Consider the following 19934-nt stretch of genomic DNA (forward strand, 5'->3'; position numbering starts at 1 on the left):
CTAGATGAATATTTAATAACATAAAAAAAACTTCTATCTTGTTTGTCTTGTAAGATTTACTGCAAACCAAAGGTCCCAGTTGTTTTGTTCATTGTTTCTTTATTAAATGGAGAAATATATATATATATATATATATATATATATATATATATATATATATATATATATATATATATATATAAAAAAATGAAAAAGAAAAAGAAAATGGGTGAAATATTTTCTGTACTTTTCAAGGGATTTATTGAGTATAACCACATCACAGAATAAAAACATACAACTTGCACTCAGTGCAGAGCTGCTTGCATACTTTAACCATTTAGAATGTGAAACCCTAACTTTTGTAAAGTTTGCCATGTGATGTTCCCTCTTCTGCATATTGCACATATAGTTATTTCTGATGGCTTTATGTAATGTGCACATATGTGGGCAGCTGTGGCTCAGGAAGTAGAGCAAGTTGTGCACTTGTAGTTAAATTCAGGCCACTGGTATGACAGGTTTTTTTTTGTTTTTTGTTTTTTTTTTTTAAATGCAGATGTCATATCCAGGTGTTTAAATGCTACATGTATGCTCTCTGTATTGCACTCGCATCAAGGCTTGATGTTTAAAGTTACTGTTTTTAGAAGTGTAAAAGAAATCTGTACTATGCAAATTGTGTCTAACATGTCAAAATATTTGTGTAGTTACGAGATTTTGACAAAATAAAAAATGTTGGGAAGCCTGATTCGTCTCTTAATCCTCCTCAGAATCACTACACAAAAACTCCTTATGTCAGCTGGCATTGGGGAAAAACAACCGAGACACCTTTGGGAAAAATTAATTTATATTCCTTTATATTTTTTTTTCTCCATTGCAGTCACATTACAATGTAATAAAATGATAAACATATAAAATCAAACTCAATACTGACGCATATACATTTGTTCTGTGTTCAAAACCAAACGAACTGTACATGTTTTCATTTATATTTCTTTCACATCATTTAAAATCTGTCATAATTTCTATGTAGTCATCTGTATTATTGTAAATCTTTGTCTCTTCACAGATAAATAGACTTTATTTTCAGGAGGTATTGTAACAAAAATAACACATTTCCTAATGGTGGCTGCCTAGAATCACCGAAAATATCATTCAACTCTTAACCGTAATGCTTAGGTACTATCGTAGACACGCAATACACAAACTGAAGGTACACGATGGGTCTTCTTGTTCCCCTCCCATTTGTATTTGTTGTGAATTAGGGAAACCCCCTGAATGGTATCTCTCATGAGCTGACGTGGGAGCGATTTGAATTTCTGTAGTGAAGTTAGGAGATGTTAGCCAGACAGCCCGACTCGCATATGAAATGTAATACACGCCCATGTTTTGGCTTTTTTGTGATTGCACTGCACTCAGCTAGTTGATTATATGTGGAGTTTAAAATGTCCTCCTTATCCAATATATACATTTTTATCACAATCACCTGGACTGCAGGAAAAGGGAAATGGCTAGTTAGCTTTTTTTGTTTTTGTACGAGACACTGTATTTTTTAGTCAGAACCAAACTAGCGAGCTGATATTTGGAATTGGGGTGAATTGAGAAATTGAACATTTTTTTAATGAAGGTAAAAACTAATGACTGACTTGGAAAATATGGACAATTATAAAAAGATGCTGCTTTCATGTCTAATGATATGTATGCTAAATATACGACTAAAAGATAAATGATAAATGTGACTAGAAGTCACAAACTCTCTAGATAAGGTTTGTACAGAGATTAGATGTGGGAGAAGTCTTCTTTTATAATAAATGAATACTTCCGATTTATTATTTTATATCTTTTATGTTATTTATTCCAAACAAAACCAATTGTGCGAAAAACTTTTTCGTTAGCGTTAGCTTTTTGGCCAGAACTAGCTAGCTAGCTAATTAGCCATTTCCTTGTACGTTAAACTTTAAACTGAAGCAAAAATAATTACCCAATGGATTTTTTAATTTGACATTTTTGTAGTAATATGTAAGCAAAGATAACCTGAATTGATGAAGTGATAAATGTGCAAGATTGAACTCAGAAATCAAGATTAAGGTTTAAAAAAAAAATAAATTAGTTGTCAGAATGTTAACTTTTTCTATTTTTACATTTACCATTATTTTGTCTTGTTAATTTCCCCCCATAAACATGAAAGTCTTCTCTCTGAATTTTCTGTGACTAAAATCATAATGTATAACAAATTATTTTGTCATATATTATGATAAACATTTCTTGTGAAGGTTTCTTTTGAAATAAATTATTGCTTAATAATTATTTTATTTTAAAGTAAAAAAAAGGAGCACAGTTGTCTGGCAAATCACCTCCAAAAACGTCATCCCACCCACAGAGCTAATATCAGTGTGCTTATACTCAAGACAACACAATGGCACAGATTCCTATGAAAACACAGCTTCCAGTCAGGCTGAATTTTTCTTCTCTCGTTTTACATTCTGGATATTTAGAAAGAACATTTACTATCGGTACATTTCAAAGAGCCATCTAAGCAAACCCATGGAACATAGATCCAACTGAGAAGGATTACCAGAAAAAGGTATTTACAATCAAAATGCCACCCACAAGAAAATAAAAGTTACTTTTGCACATCGAAGTCGCTAGAGCTACTTTTTTTCTCCCCCCAAGCTGAAGAACATGGTAGAAAAGCATGACCCTAACAAAATAAAAGCTCATGGTACGTCTAACAGGTACTTCCAAGTTAAGGTTTAGTTTGACCCTGCCCTGTGCTTATAGTATCCAAACCTGAGTCAAACCACTGAAATCCTTTTTGTTCATTTTCTGTGCCAAAACTACCAAACCTCTTCGGTTCCTCAAGGAAAGGATTTGAATTGTCATCGGACTCAGATCTGGTAAAAACTGGTCTGAGATCAGAAACAACTTAACATCTGGCCTCAATAAAACCATACTTTCACAGCTCTAGACCAAGCACGCAAAAGAATTTATGAAGCATTCATGACACGGTATGGTAGCTTGTGCTCAGACACACACACACACACACACACACACACACACACACACACACACACACACACACACACACACACACACACACACAGCCTTACCACAGGCCTCATATGCTTTGTAGACCCTGATAGTGGAACATTTATGTATTTTATCCAAAGGAAAAACAACTCCTTGGTTTTCATTTCATTTTCACAGATACACATTCCTCAGTCGGGAGGTGGCATTCATCCCAGTTATTCCCAAGGTACAGTTTTCCCCTCCCGACCAATTTTAAACCATCAGAAGTCAATCCTGATAGAGAACAATGTAAAGTCCATAAAAATAATCACCAAATTATTTAAGAAAAATGCAAAAAGCTTAAAATCTGTAAACAAATGGTACATCACATATTTGCAATTCTGCACATCAAGACTTTATGGTTTATTCCTTCCTCCTAAGAGAAAAAAAAGCCTAAAACATATATATAAAAACAAGCAACGCGTGAGAACAGTGATGTGGTATTTCTGTAAAGGTTATCTAAGGCCAGAACCTTCTTGCTTGTAACCTTGCATAGCTGTGGATGTGAAGCCATACAACAGTGACATAACACCTACTGGATTTAAATTCTCTTACAGTGTGGGCATGAATAAGGCTCTGGTTTTCTCGGAAGAAACTTATCACTCAGAGCGCGCAGGCTCAGTCATAGGCCCAGTGTGGATGATTTTTGACTGCTGGGTGACACAACCGAGACTGATGTATGATACCTGGACTTTGATCATGAGGCTATTGCTGAGTCTGAACGCTCCTTATGAGTAGTTCCATATAAAGAGAGAGAATTGTATTATTTGGTTGCTTCTAACCTGATTTGGCTATAATAAACCTGATTTCTCATTGGCTGGAGCTCTGGGTGCAAAGAGCTGTGGATTGGATCAAAAAAATTAAATCAGCGGTTAATGCTGTGGGAAAAAAACAAGCGGGGCAGCTGCTCTTTGTTCAGAAACATATAAGCTGTGACTCTTGGCCATTTATATTTACTCTCAAATCCAGATCGCTCATGCGAGATTATTTGTTTTTCTGTGAAACGAGCAGGAGATGCCTGACTGTGCTCTCTAAATGGCACATGACGCTGTTTTCCTTTGATTTCTGCGTGTTGACGCTATTCTTCATGTACAGTGCATGTCCAGATCAGAGTGTACCAGAAAAGTAGCACCACCCTCCTATGACTCATATCTTAAAAAAAACCACACACACACAGAAGAAAAGAAAGAAAAAAAGAAACCACCTCCACTTCAGTCGAGCAGATAAGGCATTGTTGCTTTGATGTGTTTCACAGAGACGGAAAGTGTTGCTGTTTTTACATACGCCGTCAACATGAAGGAATTAGACTGTTTCATCGATTTGAATGTTTGATACACATATTTGGCTAATTCTTCACTGTAACCACAACTATACAAAAACCCATCTAGCTTTACTCAATAGCACCATATGAATATTGTTCCCAAATTATAAAGGGGTAAGGGAATACTGGACATTGGTGTGTGAGTGTGTTTGTGTGTGTTCAAGCGGTGAGGTAGGGATACATCCCATGTTATTACACTGCTTTTCATTGTGTGTCTCTCCCTGCTTCAGAGGAAAACCGTGTGTGTTTGTGTGTGTCTGTGTGTGTGTGTGTGTACACTAAGCACATCTCCCCCATGTTGGAGACTTGCATAGCTTCTGCAGGACAGGAAGAGCAGTTGTCCGTTTGGACGGAGCCTTTGGCACAGCCTTGGCTGATAACTGAAGGCAGTACTCAAGTTGCACCATAGAATTCAAAGAGACAATCTGCCCTTATTGCACCATAAGTACATGTGTGTTTTGTATTTGCACCATATGAAGTGGGATTAGCAGCCAGTTGACTCTGAAGCTCGAGTGTCGCACCATATGAACACTGATGCTGCTGCTTCTGTTACGCGTTCGCAACTAATGTTTCTACTCGCCGGATCGCAGCAAATGGACTGATTTGTCTGTTTTGTTAGTCGGCTAGCACCACAGAAAAATAATGTGAGCCCACCTATCGTTCACACTTAAAGGGACGCTGTATTTCTGCTTTTAGTCTCCTTATTTAAATTAAAAAAAATTCCACACTGGGGTAATTATTACAGTTTTATCTACTGATTAACTTTATCAGTCATTAATGGTGTTCTTAACATCCGCTAGTTCATCGGTGAACCACTTTGGTGGTAGGGTTGCCGTTAGGGTTGCATTTCACCAAACAGGTGAAAGCGCTAAATGGTAGATGTGACCCTAACCCTTAAACAAGCCTTAGGGTTAAAGCTGGCAATGTTTCCCAAGGTAAGGATCAGGACTATCATTATCGCTAAGTTTTGGTTTTTTGTTGCTCCAACTTTGTCATTTTTCTCTGAACTTTCATGCACAAAATTTGTAGGAACAGCCAAGGACAGAGGATATTGGGTCTTGACATTGCGTCTTGGTTGTTTGAGTACGATGCTGATTTTTTTGCTTTCCAGACACTAAGTGGTTCACAGCTAATAAGCAGCGGGGTTGATAGTTAACACCTGTAAGTCTGAAGCGATGGTTCTGAGCCAGAAGAAGGTGGATTGCCCACTTTGCTATGGGGACAGGCTGTTTTCTCAAATAGAGGAGTTAAAGTGTCTTGGGGTCTTGCTCATGAATGGGGGAAAATGGATTGGGAGGCTGACCAGAGATTGGTACAATGTTTGTAGTGATCCGTAACTATTTGGCCACAAACTGTGAATAGTGACTGAAGGAATAAAACGGTGGATACAACTACCAGAAAGAAGACTCAAAAGACTGTCTGGACTCATCCTTAGAGATAAGGTAAGGACTCAGAGTAGAGATGTTTCTTCTCAGCATATAAAGACACCAAGTGAGGTGTTTCAGGCATCTGACTAATATGCATCCTGGAAGTTTCTTAGGTGAGACTACTGAGGAGACACCTTGGGTAGACCCAGGACAAACTAAAGATATTGTCTCTTGGCTGTTTTTGGGAATGCCTTGGTATCTTCAGAGTCAGTGGCCATGGAAAGGGAGCACTGGTCATATCCGACAAGCTTTTCTACAACCAAATTTTAATGTGATACCTTAAAATTGCAGGTTTTACCAATAATTCAAAAGATTCTCATACTTCTGGGTCACTGGTTGAAATCAATCACAGAATTATAATTTGAGGACTAATAAATTAATAAATTACGTATATTTGCAAGTCGCTCTCAGAAAGACTTTGACTTTTACCAAAATTACAAAATTTGTTGACGTACCCCAGTTTTAACTCTCTCTATACCCAGCCCTCATAGCAAAGGCGGTTGTAGAAAGCAGGAGAAAGTGGGCTCATGGAACGGGATCAGAGGAAACCCCCCCCCCCACAGCGTGAGATTTCAGGAGTTGCACCGTTCCCGTTGACATGCTGATGACTAATATCTCAGCTCATGTGTTTTCGCCTGCCAATGTAACAGCTTGGATTACAGGGGTAAACAAACCAAAAGAAATAAATAATGAGCCATACACCACAGCTCAGCTGTGGGTGGCTTTGGAGGAGTTGATATTGGACACGAAACAGGAGAAGACAAGTCACTGGGAGGGTTGTGATGACTGAAGTCCAAAACTGTTTTATGTCATTTTCAGTGGCAGCACCCTGTTAGTGTGGGACCAACATGATTAAGCTATCACACAAAAAAAATGTAGTAGACCTCAATTAAAAACAATTACTCTTGAATCTACCTTTATTTTTATGATATAAAAAGACCTCCCACAACTGCTTGGAGCATAAAAGGAAATGATGGAGAACTTCCCCTAAGATGGCATTCAAATTTCACACTTTATTTCCCTCCCAGATGAGCAATATGGTTATGACCAACATCATCTAGGACTTTACTTTTTACATTTTTACTTTTCCAAATGTTCAGGAAGAAATTATTTTAGTGCTTTTGTAATATGCTTTAAGAAGCAACTGTTTTTCATTTTTCCACATTACAGCTAACATGTTGCTAACTGCCCTCAACATACTTTTTTCAAGTCTATCTTAAGGATATAGTTGGGCTTGCTTTGTTCTATGCTCAATTGGCCTTTGAGTTACATGAGGAAAGTTGTACTAGTTCTTTATCTCTCCATTAAATATGAGTTCCTGCAAGCAGACTGCCTAGGTTAGCATAACAACCAAAAACAGGTAGAAACCTTTAGCTTTCAAGATCTCGAGTCAGATTTTGTGGCAGGACTTGCTGAGTTGTTGACATCGTGTAGGCAGAAACGAGCATAGAAAAGTAACTATTTTGTTGATAGAAATAACATTTGCTACAAATTCATATACATGCTTTTCTTTATTTAGATAAGTATGAATTTATAACATAGCATCTACTATTGCGCTACACAAAGTAACCCAGATTAGCTGGAAAACTTACTCCCCTGATTACCCTGATAGGTCAGGTATGAACTAACACATTTCTTTTAAAAGCCCTGATCAATAAGAATTATCATTTTTATAGTATGAATTTGTTTCCATATTTTGAATCACAAGCACATGAACTCCAAAATTCGAAGAGTTACTCTTTTACTGTCTTAGGAGCAAGTAAATGTGCAATTATTCTTAATGGTAGATGGTTTGGCTACTTTCTGAACCCACAAAAAACTATTTTTTACATTTATCTTTTTGTATAATTTAAATAAGACAAGATGCTAGCTACTAGATACTTTAGGAGAAGAAATCCAGGCTAGCTGTTTTTACCTGTTTTCAGTTTTTTTAAGCTAAGCTAAGCTAGTCAACTCTCTAGTGCTAATATTTTACTTGTTGCCTTTGACAAGACAAGTAAATCTACTAAACTAAAACTGTCCTTCTGAGAGACTTTAGCTAAAATTTTAGATTCTTTAAAATTGAGGCTGCAAATGTAAAAATTGTTGTTTGAGTGTGCCTTGGATGCCATTACTGCCACTTTGTCTCCATCTTTTCCATCATGCTCGGCCACTCTCCCCGTTAACCTTGTCAGTGATGTCGAGAAACTGATGTGTCCAACAACAACATAACAACAGATTAAAAAACATCCTCTCTGTACATAGAAAATATATACACTATCTTTTGACCAGACTAATAACGACATGTTACAACTCATTTTATTAAAAGTGACCGTCATTGTGTCACATCCTTTTATTCTTCTTAAACCTGTGAACGCGTGCAACATAAATGGCTTGTGGTGGTCAAGGACTCCATCGTAAAACTACGCTTATTTTTCATATTTTTACTTTTTTTTTCTTTGCCGCGGAGCGCGCACATGTGAAATTAAGGAAATGAGACCAAGTGAGGGACGATTAAAGTTAAATAGAGTGACAAAAGGTTTAAGAGAGGAGGAGACGGACTCGCGCCGAAGCAGCTTGTTGAGTCATGGCCATGGGACTCACAGGTCGCAGGTGCCCGCAAGGAATGTAAGTGTGATCGCGTGTGTGCGCACACATATAAGTGTGACAGATTGCTTCTGTGTGTGTATGTGCTTATATCAAGTGTGACTTTCTGTGCATGAACGTGTTTCTAAATCTTCTCTAAATCTGAACATCCACATATACATACATGTTTTTTTATGGTGCACATGTGCTTTTGTGTACTTGTCTGTATATGTGTGTGTGTGTGCTGATTTGTGTGTTTGTCAGAGTGAGGACTCATACTGCAACAGTTCATACAGGAGGGGTCCATCACGATAGCGGATGCCCACAGCGGCTGGCGTTATGTACTGCAGGATGTTTATAGTCCTCCGCAGGCGCCTGTCTACATAGTGGGCATCCCATGCTGGGTAACGCTTCCTGGGCATGTCGATCTTTATAAGCGGGCCCTCGGGCTTGGAAGTGGGGGGCGCAGACCTCACCTGGAAGACGGGAAGACACGTCTCGGCCACATCCTCTTCCGTCTGTGACTTGGCCATGTGGGCTGGTGTGGGAGGGGCTGTGGGTGGGGCTGACGGGGGGAGAGGGAGACCCCAGAGCAGCTGGGCACAGCAGGATGAGGCGGGACTTGGCTGGAGGTGGGCAGTGGCAGGATGGAGGAAACCGTAGTACAGCAGCATGACCAGGACGCCCCCTGCGAATGTCAGGTAGACGCTGCACAGTGCCAGGACGGCATAGGAGTCGGTCAGCACTGGATCTCTGTAGGCATACCTACAGGATGACAGGTGACAGTACAGGGGTTAAATTAATCGGTGTACATCTACACGTGTTTATAGCATTAAACCATCTTTCCCACTGGTCCCCCAAATCTGATTATAATTGTTTTATCTACTGATGGGTAGCCCAGTGTGTATTTTAAAACATGGTTTATTAGTGGAGTTGTACTTAATATTAATAATCTAAATCGGCAAAATAATTTCTAATCATCGTTTTAAAATAAATGTAGAGTCGTACACTCAGTAACCCTTCTTTTAGACAAGCCCCTGCATGCTGCAGGTGGCACTGCTAGAGGGACAGGAGGAGGGCACCAAACTTTAAAGCGATCTGTCAAATTTAACCAAGCAGTTTGTTTGCATACACGCAGCTTTTTGCTTTAGCATATTAAAACGACTGCACAAACATGTAAAGCATGCTGGTGGTGGATGAGAGCACATGAAAAGATGGACGAATTTCAATAAAGCCATGACTGTGATAACTCTGGCTGCCAGAAACACTGTCATCAACTGGCAAAACAATTTTTCGGTGTACTACTTACTGGCCCTGGGCCATGTGGCCATATTGCAAGTAGTATGGCAGTAAACTCATCACGAAAGCATTTACTAGCCTTTTATTACATGAATATTGTGATATAGGCTTACCTTGCTAGTGTTGTAAATGGGCTAAGCCTTGGTAAGCACTTATGGTATACTTTAAATGTGTCTGTTTACTTGTTCATTTCAGAATAAATTTGAAGTCTGAGCAGGATACAATACAGATTAAATACTCAGCAGAACAAGAACAAGTAACCTTCAAAATAAAACAGGAAGTAAAGAATGAAAGGAAAGCCTGAGAGAACACAGGCAGCATAAAAAAGATAAAAAAAACTCCAAAATTACAAAGGAAGGAAAAGAAAACATTTATAAGAGAATTAGAAAGAGATCATTATACAGATCATTGCCATTTAGCTTTGTGAAGCTGGATGAACCTGCGTGCCTTTACGGTAGCTCCTTGTGAAGTAAGAGGTACGCCTACCTTTTATAGTTTTTGGATATTCTTGCATACATTCTGTGATATTTATGTGAAAAAACATATTTTACGATTTTACGCTTGTTGCATCAGGGATATCAAAGAATGCAAACGGCGCTAAACTCACCACAGCCCGGTCAGGATGCTGTTCTCGGCCAGCACCACGGTGTAGTACGCCACCATCCTGTATCGCGTCCGACCCTCTTTCACGTTGAACCAGCAGAAGATGTAGACAATGCCGACCACCATGTTGAAGAGCACCTCCTCCCACTTGGACATGCAGAAATCAGTGCCTCCGTGCACCACCCAGAAGGCCATGGCGCACCAGTGGAGCACCACGAAGATGCCGAAGTAGATGTGGAAGAGGGAGGCAAAGAGGGCGAGCGAGAGGACGCGGGAGAAGATGGTGAAGAGGCGCCAGAAGAGGTGCAGCAGCGCCCCGCGGTAACTCATGCTGCGCTGGTCGTCACGAGAGTCTCGGAGCAGTTTGTGGTAGGAGGCCAGAACCCAGGCGAGAGACAGGAGGGAGGCTAAGGAGGAAATGCCTGCAGGGAGACACAGAGGTGGATGATTTCCATGCTTCTCCTGTTTTGTATAAACACGACATTATAATGACTCACTAGGGAGGGAGAGGGGGGAAGGTTGTTTTGTGTAATGGTGTGAGCATACAATAAGTAAGAGGTAGTGCGTGTCACGACCGAGACATTTGGTAATGACGAGTCTCAAATACAAAGTTATTTTTAATGTCCCAGCTGCCGTGTGTATCCGCCCCCTTGTGTACTCGTCACATCTTTCCATTAAGGTAAACTGTGTCCCAAAACTCCAGAGTGAGCGCGATGAATAACACCAGTGGGTGGCCGCCCAAGATGATGCATGCAACATGGAAGAGGAGGATGATGGAGTCTGACTCGCACATCGCTTTCTATCTTTGACAACCTGAACAACAGTAAAAACCTGCGAAATCCAGCAGCCATCTGCAGCTACACATAATCAAGCACAATAGGTGCAAATTGATAATTAGCACTTGAGCAGCTGCTCATTTGCATGCTGTTTGCCGGCTACGCGAAAACATGCTATTACGCCGGTACAGTGCAGTCTGTAAATCCATCCAACCACCTACACTGTAGCGTCTCAGCTCGGTTCTCCTGGATCATGATGCAGAGCTGCAGGACCAACTGAGGCGCCGACTCCAGAAACGTTTCCAGCAAACGCAACATGTTGACGTCAGCGTACTCGAACATCATGGCCCAGTACCAGCGCCGCTGGTGCTCCTTCTGCCGACGCGACATGACGCCTAGGTACAGCGTCCTGATGTACCTGTAGGGGTTCAGAGGGGCAAACACGCATATGTCAGGCTTTTCTACACACATTCAATCAGGGAAGTCAAACTCATTTCACGTCGTGGGCCATGTACGGCCTGCTTTGATCTTAAGTGTGCCAGACTCACTTAAGATCAAAGTGTAAAGCAGTTTATCTGCACATTAAATCTCTGCGATATCACAATGTAATAAAGAAGAAGTGCAAATTCAACAGTACATGTTAGTTTTTCTACATGATAAAGAAATTACTCTTTGGGCTTAAAATGTAAGAAATAAATGTGTATAAATAACAGTAAAAGTTCTGGATTGTCCTGTACGTTTGAAGCAGAATGTTTTTGTTAAATCACAGAAAATATCTTTTTTAATTAATTAATTATATTTTACTGAGGACAAACTGAAAAAAAACTTAAATTTCTATAGTAGATCATGAAAAAATCTATTACTTCATTACTTTGATGTAGTATGGATGGTGAACAAGATGTCAACTTTATTAAAATATAGATAAATTCAAAATTTACGCCCTCCTTCAGACTCCTCCAAAGATGTCCACTGGGTCGGGTTGGAGCCTGTGCTGGGCCACTTCTGGCCCTCAGGCCTTATTTTTAACACACCACCTTTAGATGCAAAAAATATAAATAAAAAAATCTGCATGCTGTCACTAATAGCAGATCTCCCTAATATGGTCATCTAAGGCACACGAGCAGCTTCCCGCCTGCTGGAGGGCCGGCCAATTAGAAAAAGCTGGTTTAAAGGGAGCCAAAAGAGCTGGTCTCAGACGGCAGTCAAACTCGTGGACTTCATCAAGGTCCCGTATCAGACAGATATGGATTATTTTGAACTCTACCAGAGTCCAGGAATAAGAATAAGGAGCTGGAAATGAGCCTAATAGGTCACATCTTCCCTTGCGTTCTTTCGCTTAATCGGGCAACTAAATCAAAACCAACACTCTGACTTATTCCTGTTTCACCTGATTGGTGGCTGTGAATATTTCTAGCCTTCATTACTTCATTACACTGAATTTAACCTTTCTATAAACAGCCTTGAAGAGATGCTGATCTATACGTGCTGGATGTGGGAAACTACAGCACATGTGGGCGGGATGTAGGCAGTGATCTCAATTAAACTGCCTCACTGCCACACTGAGCGTGTGTGTGTGTGAGAGGAGTATGCACACAAATGTAAACGTGCTGTAAAAATAAAATCCTTCAGCTTCCCCGTGCATGGCTGCAGTCCATGCATGGGTGTCCTCCATGCAGACGTGCACTTCTACATTATGTACAGTACGCCTATTAGAGCTGGAGGTTAATTCACGCCCCATAAATAATGCAGCGTCCCTGGAAGAAAATGCCCACATGTGCATCGATTTACAGCACGCCGGCCCTCCCAAACGAACCATTTCGAGATGTTTTGGTTTTAAAATAAGGCCAGAAGGATGTGTGTCCTTGACTCAAGAGCAGTGAAGGATAAATAATCAGTATCATTTGTTTGGCTTCTGTAAACAGGAGCTCTGGTCTGCAGTGTTGAGTGTAGCAGACAAGCTCCTTAATGGCCTGACATGGAAGGAGGTGGTCTCAAACCAAGTACAGCTGATCTTCCATCCAGCCCACCCTGCCCCCACCACTCTCACGTCTCCTTCTTCTCCCCTCCCCCTTCTTTTTCACTCCACTTGTGCATGTCCTCACCCCCCATCTCTCCCTCTCCACGGCCTCTCCATCTCTCAATTTCCCCAGCTATAACCACCCTTTCTCGCCCTCTTCTCCCCCACCCTCTCTCTATGCTCCTTCCCATCCGGCCCTTCCTCCAGGTGGGAGAGTCCATTCTGAGGGCCAAGGGGGGACAAATACTGGTAAGTGTGTATGGGTGTGAGAGGGGTTGATTTAACCCTACAACCAAAGCACAGAAGCTGTGTAGCACATCAGCATAGTAGGACGTAAACACACACACACACTACTCTACTCTCCCTGCTGCCCACCCAGGGGCAAGTGGACACCATTAAGAAGTCTTCTCAGAGAGAAGAGAGAGGAGGGAGGGAAGAGAGCAAACGTTGTCCTTACATAGACTGGGAAGCTGGAAAGGAAAAAAAAACACACCAGCGCACTCGTGTTACTTCTATAACTACAGTTTGTGTGTGTTTGTGTGTGTAGACCAAGCTGCATGCTTATATGAGGCAAGAAGCCCACAATGAAAAGAAGTGTGTGTATTTCAGTTTTTCCCCCAACAGTGCTTTTAGCACAATTAACACCTAACATTGTCCAACTGTGGGAATATATGTGTGTGTCTGTGTGTGTGAGAGAGAGAGATAAATAGAGAGAGGGAGAGAGAGAGAGAGTAAGAGATGTGCTGCCAGAAGCGCAGATGCTTTTCCTCTTTGTACTCTCCATGCATGCTGACACTCATGGGAAGAGCCTTGACACCGTTTTTCCACTGTTCACACACACGTGCTGACATGTGTCAGCGCACACACAGATACACGCAAAGGCATGCTGACATTTCAGAAGGGAAGAGCCTTGACCAAAAGCTGGAAATGCTGGGAATCTGTTCAGCACCATGGAGAGCGCTTCGGTCAGCCCTTAAAACACACACTCTGAAGGATGTGGCTCACTTTGTTTCTTTACACTGTGTGAAGGCTTAACTGTAGCTACTCTGCAACTGCAGATGCTTTACTCAGGTTCTGTTCTGGCTCTGAATTCTACTCTTTCTTACTGCAGGGCGGTCAGCGAGTTGCTGAATTAGCTTTTCATAGGATGAGTCAGAAATGAAAAGTTTCAACAGATCAGAGTTTGTGTGTGAAATCAGGCTCTCTGTTCTCCTGACTGTCTCTCTTAATATCTTCCTGTCATTCCCAGACAGCAACTGAAGCACAGAGGGAGTCGCAGAGAGCCTTTCCATGTCTTCCTCTCGCTTTTCTCTCCTGCCTGTCACTGTGAAGCGAGCTGTCTTTTCTAGTAGCCACATCAAGTGGACACCCTGCTCTGCTCATTAGGAGCATTAAGTTTTTGTGAGCCTGTTAGAGAGAGAGAGCGAGAGAAGGATCAGGTGTGTTTGTGTTGCCCCCCCTCCCCCTCTTACCTCCACACTTGTCCCAGCTGGAGGATGTGTATGGTGGCCTGCCACAGCCAGATAGTGGCCAGCTGCAGGCGGTCCCTTCCAGGATACAGGCACCCCAGAACCACCGTGCCCCGCTTGGTCAGCCCCTCGACCTCCCCGAGCCCCCCGCCGGTGTAGTCCTGCACGAACCATCGGAAACTCAGAATCTGGACCAGTACCGAGGGCACCAGTACGAAGAAAAGAGTGAGGCCGAACCAGAGGTAGTCCTGCCTCTGGTAGTAGTCCATCGCCAGGCACAGGTCCGTGCCGACGTCCCAGAAGAAGACAAGGAGGGCAAGGATGATCCAGAGGCAGTCCAGCCACAGCTGCTCCCGGGGCGGGCAGTGAGTCTCCCGGATGCCGACCCCTCCGGCAGGCGGACTCCCGCCGAGCAGAGAGCCGAGGCAAGCTGAGCGGCAGCCCCAGTAGCAAGCGGAAGAGCGGCAGCACTGACAGATGTGGATCGCCGCGGAGTCCAGAGGCTCCTCGGCGTCAACATCATAGAGCTGGGCGAAACCCCCGCCGCCGCCGCCGCACCCGACCCCGGCTTTGCCGCCGTCGGACTGTGCGGCCATGTTCGCCTTCCCGCTCCTGCCCTCCTGCGAGATGCACGACAAACGCACCGTTTTGCTTTCTTGTGGGGCGCGGACACCACGTCACTTCCCAGATACCTGCTGTCCCCTACCCTCTCGCTCCGCGGCGACTGCTGTGACTCTTTCCCGCCCTGGGCGCGAGGAGCCATCAGAGCCGGCGGCCGCGCGACGGCGGCTCCTCTTCTTTCTCTACCGGCCGACACACACCCGCCGGGGGCTCGCGGTCAGCAGCAGCAGCAGCGGAATCTGTTACCGTTCTAGTCCGGCAGCCCCGCATCCTCCCCGTCCTGCGCGCGCGGTCATCTAGGGCAATGAGAGGCTATGACGTAATGCATCTCCCGCTGTTCTTAAGATGTGTGAGTGACTGTGTGTGTGTGTGTGTGTGTGTGTGTGTGTGTGTGGGCGCTAAACGGACAGCAGGCTATTCTCTTTAACTGCGGCTCTGCTAATGTAAACCTTCCTGTTCAGTCAACTGGAGGCCCTCCTGCTCCTCCTGCCCCCAGCACTCAGGCTGCAGATGCCCGGCGTCCGCTGCCACCCATGTCCGCTCCGTTCCTTTCCGCAGCTCCAGCCCTCTGCAGCTCCTGCTTCCCCTCTCCTCACGTTCTCTTACGCTTTCACTCCGCCCTCTACCGGATAACAACTTCAAACCCCCCGATCCACATCCGCACACACGCTCGAGCGAGCGCGCGCACACGGACTATGGTCGTGCACTGTATGGGAACATATGGACTGTTTTTCCAAGTAGTTTTTCATTGGAAAGAAAAAATTCCCAACACCTGACGCTCAATCAATCAATACCCCCCCTCCCCCCCAACACACACAGCTCTCCATGACTCCCTCACACTCTCCACGAATCTCTCCATCATCTCCTCCAGTGGGCCGAGCGCCCAGTGGCTGTGCCAGCCTAATCAGCCCTAACATATGTGCGTTTGAGAGATCCCTGCTAGGCAACCATGGTGCCAGAGAGGGAAGGATTTAGGAACACGAGGAAATGGATGGACACTGTATATGTATGCGCGGAGACGGAGGGGGGTAGAAATGAGAGCATGGATGAAAGGAGGTGTGCAGAGAGAGAGAGAGAGAGAGAAAGATAGAAAAGAAGGTTTAGCTGAAGCAGTTTGAGAGGATGAAAAGGCTGACGGGATGAATGCAAGAGAGAGAGGATGAGTGTGGAAGATTAAGGAATTGTTGTTGACGGGATGAAGAGGTTGTGTCAGAGGTAGAAGAGGGGGAAAAGGCCAGAAAATGTATGGTGAAACGGAGTGGAACAAAACAACGAAATGACATTAAAAATGAGCACATTCAGGAGATTTAAATGGAAAGAAGTTAGGATGGGGAAGTAGATACAGATGATGAAGGTCAGGAGAAGGGAAAATGGGAGGAGAGAATTTTTTTTAAAAGGAAGAAGGGAACAGTTGATTTAGGAATTCTCAGTGGGATGGAGAACATGCGTGTTTTTTTCCAATCATACTCCATTATTATTTTTAAAAAAAGCTCACACAATCTCTCTCTCTCTCTCTCTCACACACACACACACACACACACACACACACACAGACATAAGCAAGCGTGCACTGCATCTCTTCATCACACTCGCACGCCTTTTCCGCGTCCCCAGAAGCACGTTTCTGTGCGAGCTCATGCACTCTCTTTCTCTCTCTCTGTCCACTGGAGATTAGCCGCTCTGTTGTCATGACAACCGTGGCTGGCTGAAGGACAGGGAGATGGTTGTAAAGCCATTTGCATGTGAGCAATAGGAGTGAGTGAGTGACAGCAACACTCGAGGTATTTAGTCATACAGGTCGTAACACCTGGACTCGAGGGTAATTCCACCCAGTCTTTTGGAAAAGGGCAGAGAATCAGCTGAGGTCGCAGCTGCAGCCTCCTATACAATATTTATCCCAATGAGTTTGCAAAGATGCCAGAAGACTTGAGATCAAACGCGTGCCGATGATTTGCTCGAGACAAAGGAGAGGAAGCGGTAGTTACATCAGCAGTGAACTTCTGAAGATCAAAACAGTGGCCTTGTTCTGAGCTGATGGGAATCATGAGGACACAAATAGGAAGTTTAATGTGGCTGTGACTGTGGAGGGAGCTAGATGAGATATAGATGTAATTAGACAATTCAGCTCATTCCATTCAGCGTACAGGACAGTGATTTGTGCAGCTTAGAGGAAAAGCTGAGTCGGAAAATGAAGTTGATTACAAATCTAACAGCAAGAGACGTGCGCTTGTTTGCAGTGGGGAGCACAGAGTTTCCACCGGTCTGTGCTTACAGTGCACAGACCGGTGGGAAAAAAATGCATCCAAAGTGGGTTGTCATTTGGCTCTAGATAGAGATCACCCTGCTGAAGATGTAAGCACAGTAGGGAGGATTACCGGGGAGGATGCTAACAACTTTCAGCCTCTAAATAGAATCCTACAGTGGTGGTAAACTGTGTTCAGATCCAGTGGCAATCCTGCTCTGTAGCTATGCATATCGACTCAATTTACATAAATGTTCTGCATTCAAGATATCACTTTACCTCTTAACATCTACAGAGTTATTTTCAGGTTTACATCCCATTACATGTTTGACTTATGGCATATCCAAGTGGAAATATTATAAAAGAAGAACCATAAGATGAAATTGATTTGAAAGACAGCATCTTTAGTTAACTGGGACAAAAAGAGAAAGCATATTTCTCCCACATTAGCTTCTCTTCATTGATTCCCTGTTGAGTCAATGAAAAGATTGAACTGAAATTCCTTCTCTTGACAGACAAGGTCTTGAATAATCAGACCCCATCTTGTCTTAAGGACCTCGTAGTACCATATCATCCAACTTTGCTCTCAGATTGAGAGGTTTACTTGTAGTTCCCAGGATACTTAAAAGTCGAATGGAAGGCAGAGTCTTCAGTTCACAGGCCCCTCTTCTGCTGAACCAGGTCCCAGTACCCGGGCCCACAACAATGCTTTTTTGTTAAACAACAAACAAAGTTTAAAGATTTGTGGTTCCAACAGGAGCACATGCCATCGCACCATAATTTTGTAGCTCGATCTCACTGCTGAGCCTGAGCAGAAGTCATCAGCCAAACAAATTTGTGTCTTGTTTCTGTTTTATCCATTTTAGGACAAGGTTATTATTACAGATAAATTCACGGGTAAGCATCTCTTTATCCCTCCTATCTATCCTGAACATTCATTTCGCAGAATCTGTAATGTTTTTGGTTCTTGGAATTCAGAGTCTTGCTCAAAAACCTTCTGACATGTGTACAGAAGCAAATAAAGTCTCTGATTAAGGTGAAACCAACAATAACTCGAGGTGTCAGTGTGTAAATTCAATTCAGTTTTATTTATATAGCACCAAATCACAACAGCAGTCACCTTAAGGTGTTTTGTATTGTAAGGACCGTATAATAATAATAATAATAAAAAAAAAGTTTAAAAAGCATCATAATTGTCTTTGTACTATAGTGAAGAATAAAGTAAAGGTTTATTTTGTGTAGGATTTTTTTTTTAAAATATACCACTATTTCAGGATGACTGTATAAAATGTAAACCTCTTAAATGCCAAGAGAGAGATGTCTGGAGAAAAAAAACAAAAACAAACAAAAAATGCAAAACAAAAAAAAAAAAAACAGCACATCTAGAGACACACCTTTTGTGGATGTAAATCTACAGCCATAGCTGATCACTTCATATTTGTTCTGTTTGCCTTACAGAAGCAGTTTGAAACTGATTTTTTTTTTTATTACAAAACTGCATCTTGCTTTCATTCCATTGGCTCCTAATTGAACTTGAAGAAAAAAAAAAAGGCAAAGTTAGAGAGGAGACATCCATAAAAAGTATTTTAAATAAAGAATGTTGCATTATAATTCAGGGAGGTTCTACAGTACCCGACACTGGTTTGTGTTTGACTTGGTGACAACATCACACAAGAAATTACAGCAGAGCTCCAAGAAACAACATGTTTTCCCCTCCACACGAACAATTTTCTCTTCCAGGGTTTTATGGTTGATAATATGAAGAGCCACTTACGTGTTGATGGCTTTCTTGCTCCTCCGGGGTGGATGATTTGTGAAGAATTAAGAATCATACTGGGAATAAGTATGATGAGAAGGAGATCCTGCAGCTCCTTCAAAATCGAAGGGCCTTTTATGGTTTGCTGTCAAGGTCAGTGAACCGCTGCCTACTGCAGTCAGACAGTGCACACAGACCTTGAGCTAACCCCTCTGTTTTGAATGCAGGGGTTAGCTCAGGTGAATTTACTATTTACGAGGTGCTTCTGTGAACAGGTTCGAAAACATGTCAGTTTTGAAAGCCAGAGTAAACATCCTGTAGTTGCTGAGAGACAATATGAGCAGACATAGAAGGAAATTGACTGTACTCAGCAGCTGAGGCAAGAAGAGAACAAGACACGTTGTGCTTGATTTCCTCAGACTGTAGGATGTACAAATTCAGACACTGTTATCAGCTGGTCAACGAGTCTGCTGCTGATTCATTCAGTGGGGACGCTGTGTTCAGTTTGTGAAAAATGCAGCACAGCTGCTTCTCTACTCTGCCACCACAGACACAAATGCAGACATTTACAGTTTAAGTGGCATGTTAGATTTGTGCCAATTCAAGACAGTAAAGAGAGACCTGGATAGACTAGAAGGCCGTTTTTGTCCTGCAAGAATAAGAAATGTAATAATGTCCTGTGCATTTCTGCCTCCTTCACCATCTGTTTCCAGCTCTGTGGGGAAAGATCATCATCAGTTAGGTTAATTAAAGAGTCAGCTCTGACTGACCACTGATCCTTGGGTTCCTACAAATT

The 19934-nt window shown here is 42.6% G+C and overlaps 1 protein-coding gene across 1 annotated transcript; it reads right to left on the reverse strand.

The window, feature by feature from the left end:
* Positions 1 to 211: 211 nt before the first annotated feature.
* On the reverse strand, positions 212 to 15766 carry xkr6a (XK related 6a). The gene is made up of 4 exons (XM_086282626.1): positions 14523 to 15766; positions 11255 to 11451; positions 10262 to 10679; positions 212 to 9120 (listed from the first exon to the last, which is right to left on the reverse strand). Exons 1-4 carry the CDS (start codon positions 15113 to 15115, stop codon positions 8616 to 8618), a joined length of 1713 nt encoding a protein of 570 aa, XP_086138752.1. The 5' UTR covers positions 15116 to 15766; the 3' UTR covers positions 212 to 8615.
* Between the last annotated feature and the right edge of the window lie 4168 nt (positions 15767 to 19934).

This window comes from Aulonocara sp. 'chitande type north' Nkhata Bay, linkage group LG23 (assembly GCF_057382095.1).
Source record: "Aulonocara sp. 'chitande type north' Nkhata Bay isolate Kocher_YH1m ecotype deep benthic linkage group LG23, A_spYH_male_GT1.1, whole genome shotgun sequence".
In the NCBI taxonomy this organism is placed as follows: domain Eukaryota; kingdom Metazoa; phylum Chordata; class Actinopteri; order Cichliformes; family Cichlidae; genus Aulonocara; species Aulonocara sp. 'chitande type north' Nkhata Bay.

What these genes read in the sequence shown, in the direction of transcription:
- xkr6a (XM_086282626.1), bottom strand. Translation starts at nt 15,115, where the DNA reads ATGGCCGCACAGTCCGACGGCGGCAAAGCCGGGGTCGGGTGCGGCGGC. An exon ending in CAGCTGGGACAAGTGTGGAG is followed by an intron (nt 11,452 to 14,522) that starts GTAAGAGGGGGA and finishes GAACCCCTACAG; the next exon opens with GTACATCAGGACGCTGTACC. An exon ending in CCGAGCTGAGACGCTACAGT is followed by an intron (nt 10,680 to 11,254) that starts GTAGGTGGTTGG and finishes GTCTCCCTGCAG; the next exon opens with GCATTTCCTCCTTAGCCTCC.